This window comes from Sycon ciliatum, chromosome 1 (assembly GCF_964019385.1).
Source record: "Sycon ciliatum chromosome 1, ocSycCili1.1, whole genome shotgun sequence".
In the NCBI taxonomy this organism is placed as follows: domain Eukaryota; kingdom Metazoa; phylum Porifera; class Calcarea; order Leucosolenida; family Sycettidae; genus Sycon; species Sycon ciliatum.
In genome coordinates, this window is record NC_088643.1 from 56,041,805 (window position 1) to 56,051,773 (window position 9,969).

At 48.1% G+C, this 9,969-nt stretch overlaps 1 protein-coding gene across 1 annotated transcript in view; it reads left to right on the forward strand.

Moving 5' to 3' along the window:
• The window catches only part of LOC135804449 (uncharacterized), a 73,439-nt gene that overhangs the window by 20,634 nt on the left and 42,836 nt on the right, over positions 1 to 9,969 (forward strand). Inside the window, exons 25-39 of the mRNA XM_065318319.1 lie at positions 53 to 282; positions 864 to 1,059; positions 1,817 to 2,050; positions 2,460 to 2,702; positions 3,059 to 3,231; positions 3,512 to 3,604; positions 4,133 to 4,447; positions 4,715 to 4,897; positions 5,279 to 5,473; positions 6,322 to 6,473; positions 6,701 to 6,869; positions 7,201 to 7,335; positions 8,261 to 8,419; positions 8,830 to 8,996; positions 9,529 to 9,769. Coding sequence (XP_065174391.1) covers positions 53 to 282; positions 864 to 1,059; positions 1,817 to 2,050; positions 2,460 to 2,702; positions 3,059 to 3,231; positions 3,512 to 3,604; positions 4,133 to 4,447; positions 4,715 to 4,897; positions 5,279 to 5,473; positions 6,322 to 6,473; positions 6,701 to 6,869; positions 7,201 to 7,335; positions 8,261 to 8,419; positions 8,830 to 8,996; positions 9,529 to 9,769 — 2,885 coding nt within the window. The remainder of the gene's footprint in view (positions 1 to 52; positions 283 to 863; positions 1,060 to 1,816; positions 2,051 to 2,459; positions 2,703 to 3,058; positions 3,232 to 3,511; positions 3,605 to 4,132; positions 4,448 to 4,714; positions 4,898 to 5,278; positions 5,474 to 6,321; positions 6,474 to 6,700; positions 6,870 to 7,200; positions 7,336 to 8,260; positions 8,420 to 8,829; positions 8,997 to 9,528; positions 9,770 to 9,969) is intronic.

Here is a 9,969-nt window from a genome sequence, read left to right on the forward strand (position 1 = left end):
TAAGTCAGTTCAGTGTCTGTGTGTTTGTTGTGTTGCTTATTTTCGGATAAAGGTGGTTACAATGAGTCGGCCTGTGAGATCTGTCCACCGACGTTCTCTTGTCCCGAAGGCTTGGCTGCCTATCCCAGATCAGTGCACCGCTGCCGGGCCGGGTTCTACTGCCCTGCCGGTACAGGCCCCGGGTCTGAAGTCCCCTGCCCTGCGGGTACATACTCTCGGGACGTGGGAAATCACGAGCTAGCACAGTGTCGCTACTGTCCACCGGGTCGCTACTGTCTTCAGGTAAGGAAGCACTTGATATACCCAAGGGAGAGATGGATGGGATTGCGAAGGAGAGTACATGATTGCATATACTCCAGTTGTCTATCTGTGTCCAGTTATTACTGTTGTCTGATGATTTCCCTTTGACGTGAAACTCAGGAGTTACAGTAAATAACTTATTCCACTTTTCCCCACTGTGTGTTAGTAAGAGAGCCTAGAGACCTTTGGACAAAGATGTAGCAGAATCAGAATGTTTTAGGTACGGACCAAAGAGAGCAGGAAAGGAGAAGTAATTCAAGCTGTCTGACCACATGTATTTGGCTTATTAGGCAGCTTGCTTATGGCTTTATTAGGTTAAGGGTGATGTAGAGTAAGCTGTAATCAGGAGTCTATTACAATTGTTTCCAACATCCATCCTACTCCGACCCATGACCTCATGTTTTTTGTACAGAAACGTTCAGCTCATTCATGTAGCCTTCTCACACACATTTTTTGGTATTGTATTTTATTATTTTACTTGGGCATTCCCAACAGCCCCTAAGGTCTCCTTACAGGGTGCTCAACTTTGACCATGGACCCTTCTTGTGCATACCCCAATGCAGGGTGATGATACAGGTGGCATACTGTGTCCACGCGGGCACCACTGTCCTTTCAACACCAGTCGTGCGCTGCAGTACGCCTGTTCTGCTGGCTACTTCACAGCAGAGCTTGGCAGCGTGTCGGCCGACGAGTGCAAGCTCTGCCCTGCCGGTCACTACTGTGCGAGTGGGACTGACTACCCGCGGCCCTGCCCGGCAGGTAAGCTGGTCATCTGATCTTCACACCCTTGTGTGTGTCTTTGGTAAAGATTTTGAAAGTGCCTTGTGACTGGTTATGTAAATGTAAAGTGGGCAAATGCATGTGACCCTGCATTTTGTCTAGCTGAGGCTTGGTGTCAATATTGACATTGATACTACTGTTGAGTACGAAAAGGACGACGACATATTCTCCAGACATTACAACGGACAACGGGAACAGGTTAGGTCGAACAACATTTATTGGGGAGACAAAGACGAACGAAACGACGACATTGTGAAAGAGAGAGACAAGAGAGATCTAGTGTGAACGGCAAGATAAAGGGCCTGGGTAGCTATGGCGATTATGGGCGCGCAAGTAGCTACCCAGGCCAATGGAACAAAAGGAGACAAAAAAGGTGAGTACGAGAGTGCATGCAGGCCAGCTTGGATAAGGTTGTAGAACGTACGGGAAGAGGTACCTAACACTACCATGAAAACACTAGACACGACTGTATGAATTGAATTTTGTATTGCTTTTTGTTGTAGTATTTTATAATGTCTTTCACAAGAAAATCCAGTTAGTATGTGTACGTTGTCACTTGTGTTTGTTATCCGGCTTTCTAGTTTCCTCAAGATGCTTGTTTTATTGTAACTCGTTATGAAGGGAATGTTGGAATACATGTAGACCAATTTCTTTTGAGTTTTGACAAGTTATCAGGTTGTATTGTGGCAATTTGTGCGTGTTTGTTTGTTCCTGTGTTTGTTTCTTTTGCCCCCAGGAACCTTCAATCCAAACAGAGCGCAGAGCAGCTTGGACTCCTGTTTGCCATGCCGTGCGGGCTATGCATGTCCCAAGCCAGGGTCCACTGAGCCCACCGTGCACTGCGAGGCCGGGTATTTCTGTCCCAACGGCTCTTCGAGCAGCAACGATCCCCGCTACAAGTGCCTTGCTGGGACATACACCAACTTCAACAACTTGACAGCTGCGTCTCAGTGTGACGTATGCCCAGCTGGTCAGTGCTTGTTCGTTCTTTTTACTCTTTAAAAAAATTGACTTGACAGCTAGAATGGATTGATGTTTCAGCTATCAATCATTTTCACAACGAAACTCTCCTCAACCCACCCACCCATAAACGATAGTTTTCTCTTCGTGAAAAGATCGATAATTACGGACGGCCCCAAATTGTGTGTCTAATTGATATGACGCCCAAGTACGCACGCAAATTATGCTTCATGGGCATGTGAATCCTTCTCTGAATCGAATGGGCTTGAGTACTAGAAACGTGACATGGATGCAAAGTGGTTCAATTGCCGGTTGTAAAGTGACAAAGATGCAAAAGTCAGTTCATCTTCAGTTGTGAGTTGTTGGTGGATGGAAATTTGTATTTTGATATTGCTGATCATGTGTCTTCCCCTGTTCAGGTATTGCTTGTCCGGCTGGTACGGGCGGGAAGAATCGACCACCGGTGCCCTGCGCTGTTGGACACTATTGCCCTCCTGGCACGGGACGTGCTGAGCAATTTCCTTGTGCTGCCGGTTCCTACACAAACCTGACGAATCTAGAGAGCCAGGAAAACTGCACAGTGTGCCCCAAGGGCTACTTCTGTATTGGGGGTCAGGCTGCCCCGTCCGATGTCTGCCCGAAAGGCCACTTCTGCCCAGAAGGTAAGATGTGCCGATTGCCCTAGTTCCCCTGATCAGCCCTGTGTTGTGTGCGTTCGTGCGTGTGTGGCCAAGTGGGCTTGATTCCGTGCATTCATGTTGCTGGTGTGCTTACTGGGTATCTGCTTGTTTGTATCCATGTATCCGACTCTGTCTGTGTATCCCGGCGAGTTCTGTTGTCGTGTGTGTGTGTGTCACACTGTGCATATAATTATGTGTGTGTGTGTGTGTGTGTGTGTGTGTGTGTGTGTGTGTGTGTGTGTGTGTGTGTGTGCACAATCACACATGTGCATTATGCGTGTGTGGTGTGTTTGTTTGTGCTTGTGTGTGTTTCTTTGGACGTGGTGTTTCTTTCTCAGGCACTCGCTACAGCACTGATCACCCGTGTGCAGCAGGGACTTACTACAATGCTACGGGCAATCAGCGTTTCCAGGACTGTGTTCTCTGCACACCCGGTAGCTACTGTCTTGCTGGTTCTGCAGTGCCAACTGCCTGTCCTCGTGCAACATACAGCAACTCTGAGGGAGCTGTGGTGAGCTGATTGGTGATTTTTGCAAATAAAAATTATGAGAAAGAATGTGTCCCTTTTCTACACCCTCAACTAATGAATAGGAGAGAAGGTCATTTTGGTAGTGTTGCTTGGTACTTCGAATCAAGATTTGGACTGGTTTGATTGTTCAGCATTCCTTGCAGCATGCATTGCCGTATGTGTGGTAACTGGTTGTGCAGATGTGTTGTTATGCCGCCAATGTTGTCTATGTGACCATTGTCCCTTCCCTGTGCCTCCATCCATTGTCTCCCCTGTGCTACAGAACATATCAACATGTCTGGTATGCCCTGGCGGCAGTTACTGCCCAACGCCAGCAACCACCGAGCCTCTACCATGCGGACTGGGTTCCTATTCGGTATGCTGCTGGGTGATACAGTTTTCTTTCTCAGACCTTCTCTTAGTGTAACATTCCTGTGCCTGTATTTGGTAAGGTTAGTTGCACCACCTTGCAAATTGTAGTTTTATCTAAGACTTGTGCAATGCTACCAACAGAAGAGGCATGGTTGAGAGAGGAACGAGTAAAAATTACACGCGAAAAATGCCAATAACAATTCTCGACCAGATATCTTCAAAGGACATTCCCATTGCTCTCAGTCGCCTATTGAAACCTTTGTATGAGAGCACAACTGCTTCTAGCCTCAATCAAGCTGATGTGAAATGCTGCCGGGATCCTCCATCGTTCATTTGGCCTACCCTACCGTTAATTGCTTGGGAATGGTCATGAGATTGAGCATGGGTTTGATGAAAATCTCATTTCAGTTTTGCTGTGTACATTACTAGTTAGCACTGTTCTACTTAACACCAAACTTCAACCAGTGTGCTTTGTGTGGTGTGGCAACATTGTTGAGATTATACTTTTTCTGTTGTTTGTCTTGTGTGTCAGGACGATCGTGCCTACGCCTGCACAACCTGTTCACCCGGCTACTACTGCTCAAGCAGAACAACACACCGTACAGCTATGCACCGTGATATGATCTGTGCGGCTGGTACCACGTGTCTTGCCGGACGCCAGCATCCGCCGGACCTGCTCTCCGATGCCTGTGTGGCCGGTCACTACTGCCTGCCCGGGGATCTGGACCCGAATCCACGTCCCTGCCTCGAGGGGACTTTCAGCCCTCTGACTGGGCTGAAGGCCCTCAACGAGTGTCAGCCCTGCCCCGCCGGTTCATATTGCAGCCCGGTCGGCAGAACAGAGCCAGTAAGCTGCATTGCAATGCATATACACATACAAACATGCATGTAAAATGAATGGCTTGCTTGCACCAATGACGTCTCCATTGTCATATAAAACACATTTGATTCATAATGCCTTGGCAACTTTTTTCTGTGTAGACTTTGGTGATGAGCGGTGTAGTATTGGACCCAACATATACAGTAATGATGCAGCAATGAATGATCCTGATCATGTCAGGGCGTATGCAAATACCTTTCTCTTTCTTTCTTTCTTTCTTTTTGTTTGCTGCAGAGTGGACCATGTGCACCGGGCCACTACTGCCCGAACGGAACACGGAGTGCCACGCAGTTCCCTTGCCTTACTGGCTTCTTTCTCAATGCGTCGGCAGCAGAAAGCGACCAGTCGTGCTCGGTCTGCCCATCTGGATTTTACTGCAACCAGCCCGGTCTTGGAGACCCCATTGTCTGTCCGAGGGTAGGGATGATATAGCAGAAATGGCATTTTACTATCCACTGCAATTACTCGTATTTCTGTATCAAAGTATGTAACGAACTCGGGTGGATTTTCCCTCTAAGTGGCGCTAAACTGTATCGTTGTTGCCACTATGATCTGAGTTTGTCCTAACACGTTCATGCACTACACATGTACATAGGGTAGGTCTAGCATTGTGTATGTTATTCACCTCTTCGGGTATTCTTGTAGCTCTGTTAGATCCAGTAAGTTCGAAAAATTGAGTATTCATTACAGCCCTAAAATACATGTTATACTTGTAAAATGAGCTCTCTCGGTGTGAAGAAGAAATACTAAACTTCAACTCTTTCTTTCTGATTGTTTCCTACGTTGTGTGTGTGGCAGGGATTCTTCTGTCGGACTTCATCCCGTGCACCACAGCCTTGCCCCCTGGGCACGTATGGTAACAGCACGCTTCTCCGTCGCTCCACCGAGTGTGTGCCTTGTCCTGGTGGCAAGTATTGTGATGGCCTGGGTCTGCCCGAACCAAGCGGTGACTGTGATCCTGGCTTCTATTGCCGTGAACGAGCCTTCACTTCTGTAAGTCATTGCTTGCTGTGTACTGGTCCAGGTAATGTTATTTTATCAGTTGTGTTCTGCGCACCACACCCCTGCGTGCCATTGGAGTGCAGGACGCATTCAGTTGTTTATATAACTGACCGGTAAGTTCCGCATGAAAGGCCACGAAACGATTAGGAAGTAGACGGAGGAGAATCATGCTCAGTACAGCTCATGGATGTGTGCCCTGAGTATGGCAGCTACTGCTGCTATTAGTAGTGCCTGAAGCAACAGTAGCGGCAGCAATTAGTTCCTCGTCAATCACTTATCCTCCTCATCATGGCAGTGCAGAATTTCTTGTTCATTCCTTCATTCTTGCACAAGCGAGCTACAATGCATAGCCACTCTAACCTGATGAAAGCAAAGTGTGTGTATGTCATAGCATCATCCATGTCTAGGCTGCGTGCCACGGCTCCTTGGAGCATACAACAAACTTTTGATAGCGTTCTTGGCGCAGGCATGCTTTGCATCCCATTTGTTCGGCTCCACTGTGCTTTAAGGACTTTGCGTGGTGTCGCACACTTCTAGACTAAATCATGAACGATTTTGAATACAAGCCATGTCGAAGAAGGGTTTAAGATAGACTCCTGATATTCTTTGATTACTTTACCCTTGCATTCTAGTTCTAGGAGCGAAATTCACACCGGCGTACAGAGGCGAAGAACGCATGGGTAGATATCTACACACTCTAATAGACCTATGTACTGAGTTGCTGCTGCTGATCGGTTGACCTCTTCCTGTTGCTGCTCTACTGTTCCTGCTCTGCTGTTGCCACTGCCGTTGTCATTGCCACCGCCGCTGCTACTGCCTTCTCCTGTGTCTGTGTTCAGGCTCCTCCGGATGGCAGTCCGACTGGTGGTGTGTGCCCACGAGGTGGATATTGTCCTGCTGGTGTGGCTGTTGCCAGTAACTGTAACAACGGAACATACGGTAACAGTACTGGCAACAAGTCACCGGAGGACTGTACACCATGTCCAGGCGGGTAAGAGCACACGCTCACACACTCACACACTCACACACTTCCCTGGCTAGCGTGGTGTCTTGATGTGGAGCCTGTTTGGTAGCTGTGCATGATCTTGGATTTTGCTTGTCGTGCACCTGGGTTTGCTGCTGCTTAAGTAAGCCATTGACGCAATGTGGCCGCTTCTCAAACTTGTCTCTTGCTGCTGCTGCTGCTGCTGCTGCGGCTTCTGTTTTTGTGATGTCCAGTTTCTACTGCCAGGGTGACAACAACCCAACACCCAGCGGCCCGTGTGCACCGGGCTTCTATTGCCCAACAGGGTCCCAGACTCCGTACAGTGTGTCTGTACCAGCTGGGTACTTCACCAAGGAAGGTGCCGCTACGCCATCGCCGTGTCCCATTGGACACTACCAATCCGTAAGACGTTTGGGAACTTGACCAGCCATGCACCTGGCAATACGGAACCATGCGGTGACTGCTGAAGACATGTGGAGCACTGGTGTACTCCCCATGTGGTAGACATTCTCCATGACACAGCAGCAGAGTTCTTCATTTGACCATTTCTACTTTCCCCACAATTGCATGGGTCCCTCCACTAGTGTTTATCTTTGTGTAGTTGGTAAGAATCGTTTATAGAAGTTCTTCAGCGATCATGCCAAATACCAGCCGTTCGTAAAAAAAAAAAAAACATCCCCACTCTGTCTTGCTACATGTATGTTTTCTTTGGCTGTGCGCTGTACCTTTCAAGGCCAAAGAACAATCATTGTGCATCGTGTGTGACGCTGGCCGTTACTGTCCTGTTCAAGCAATGGTGGAAGGTCTGGTGTGTCCTACGGGCGGCTACTGTCCCGTGGGGTCATCATTGCCATCGCTGTGCCCTGCTGTAAGTGATCCATGTTAACTGCAGCATGGTTTGCGCTGTTGTGCATGAAGTGCCGCAGCTAGACATGCAGTCTCTTGTGAGACTGATTGAACTTTTGGTGGCTCTTCAAAGAATTCCAGTCCGATGTGAAACATGTGACCTTAGTATTGTTTGCATCTGAATGATGTGCTTACTGTTGGTGGATGCTGTTAGTATTACTAGTCTTGAATCTAGTTTCAATGCATTGCTTGGGTTTGTTGAACTTTCAGAGACAGTACTAGGGGATGCCAGTAGCTACAGTATGTGTGGTGTTCCCTCGTGTCAGGGAGAGCACGCCACACTACCAACAGCACACGGTGACGTCTTGAGCCACCGAGCCCTTCCCGGTTGGAGTAAATGTGGTAGTAACGAGACATGGCACAGCAGGGTAGTAGAACATACTACGCCATATACCCAGTAGAATCAGTATACAGTAGAAAGTAGCCTAAAAGCACTGACGCGTAACACATGCACTGGTAGAGGAATGGCATAATGGTTATCTAGACTACGGACTGACTAGTACAGAGATGGTGAAGTACATGTACAGAGCAACAGGCAGCATTGCAGTGCACACAAAGAACATGCAAGTGATATGAAAAGGATACCATACTCCAATACAACTACAGGGGCGTCGGACACGGTATGGTCACTACGGTATTGACCGTACCACTATTTGCCCCAAGTACCCTGTGAATCAATAAAATGCATTGATTTGGGCTCTAATTTCCCAAATATTTCGGCTCAGCCATCCCTCCCACACGAGTGAATTGTACTTCAGATGGCTGACCTTACCACACTAAATAACCTTCCGACGCCCCTGAACTACTTGTAGGCCTAAATATGATCCTACAGTATGTTTCAGTTGTCCCTGACAGTAACACCCGTTTGCACACTGTTCCATGTCCAGGGAACCTTCAACCCATCTGCTAACCAAGCTAACTCATCGGCGTGCGAACCGTGCACTCAGGGCACCTATTGTCGGACGGAGGGCTTGATAGCGCCAACCGGACCATGCAATGCTGGCTTCTACTGTACTGGTGGTGCTGTTGAACCAGCACCCAATAATGTTAGTATTCATTGCATAGTGATGTCCGGATTTTCTTGAGGAGCATGACAAGTTGGGTTGGATTTCCCACAATACCAACCTGTACAGTGTGGTAGTGGCTGATGTGCATTAGTGGATGCATTGCCTATTCTTTGCACTAACTGTTTGCTTGTCTGTAGAAGTGATCTGGGTAACTACTGGGAGTTGTGAGGAATTCAGAGAAATTGCGTTGTCCTCTATGCGCATGATACACGTTTTGCCTGTATTCCACCTGATGAGAAGGTGATGAGAGTGCTAGTGGAAGGGCTTTGAGGATGTTGATTGTGAGGAGTCTGAAGCTTGTTCTTTTCTCGAGTTTCATTCTATTACCACTGTTCATTCAGTGATGGGTCGACATGTCATTGTGATATGCTTGCTACATCTGCATGCAGAGTATTGCTGCTCAAGCCCGGTACGGTGGTGCATGCCCTACAGGGCACTACTGTCCGCAGGGAACAGCCGTTCCGGCCAAGTGCCCGTCGGGAACGTACACGGAGGCCGTTGGTCTGGCAATGGCGGAGAACTGCACGAACTGTCGAGGTGGCTTCGCGTGCACAGAGTAAGATTGCGAATCAGCACTCGCTTAGCGGGGTGCTATGAAGTAATGTCGTGTTCCCATCACTTTTGGGGTGCTGCATCGCAATACTGCGTGTTGTATCTACATGATGTATGTGTTGACAGTATTCTGTTTTGATTCCTGTCTGCACGGTTACTGGCATGCTAAACTCTGCATGGTATAGGAGGATTCTAGAAGTCTTCAATGTTGGTAGTGGGAAGGACAGTGTATGTAGGCCCAATACTCACATGTACACAGAAAATGTCCCGGTCCCTTCACATGTGCGCAGTATTGATGGGAAGCCAAGTACAGAGCAATTTTCACTGACATGTGGAAGTTACAGACTTTAACAGTAGTAAAACAGTTAACAGGACTGTAAACGGCAGCAGACAGTAGGAGAACACACCGTTGACTTCTGGAGTTGCATTCTGTGTGCATGGCTATAGGAGATGGAGTGATAGATATGCAATAAAATATGAATTGCTGACTTCTCCTCTTCTGTTCCCTTTCCTGACAACTATCGTGTTCTGTACAGACCTGGTCTCACCATTCCTAATGAGAATTGCTCGGAAGGATATTACTGTGTGAACGGTGCCAGCACAATCACTCCCGTGGACGGCATCACGGGCAATTTCTGTCCCAAGTTCCACTACTGCCCCAGTGGTAGTGCGTTCCCTATCGCCTGTCCCAATGGCATGTTCTACAATGCAACGCACGGAGTCGTGTGTGACTTTTGCCCACCCGGCCGCTACTGCAGTGGAAAAGGTCTTCCTCTGGTGAGTCACGCGTGAGAAGTGGTTGCGTTCTTCTCTACCATCACCCGCAATATGTCTCTGTGAGTTTCACTCTACCCGAGGCAGCAGCCCAGATTCAGCACCATGCCGAAGCATGACACCCATACATAATGGCTTCAAAAGGAATTATCTGCCTCATAATGATACATCTTCACCAAGCTAGTGCTCTAGTACCATGCGGG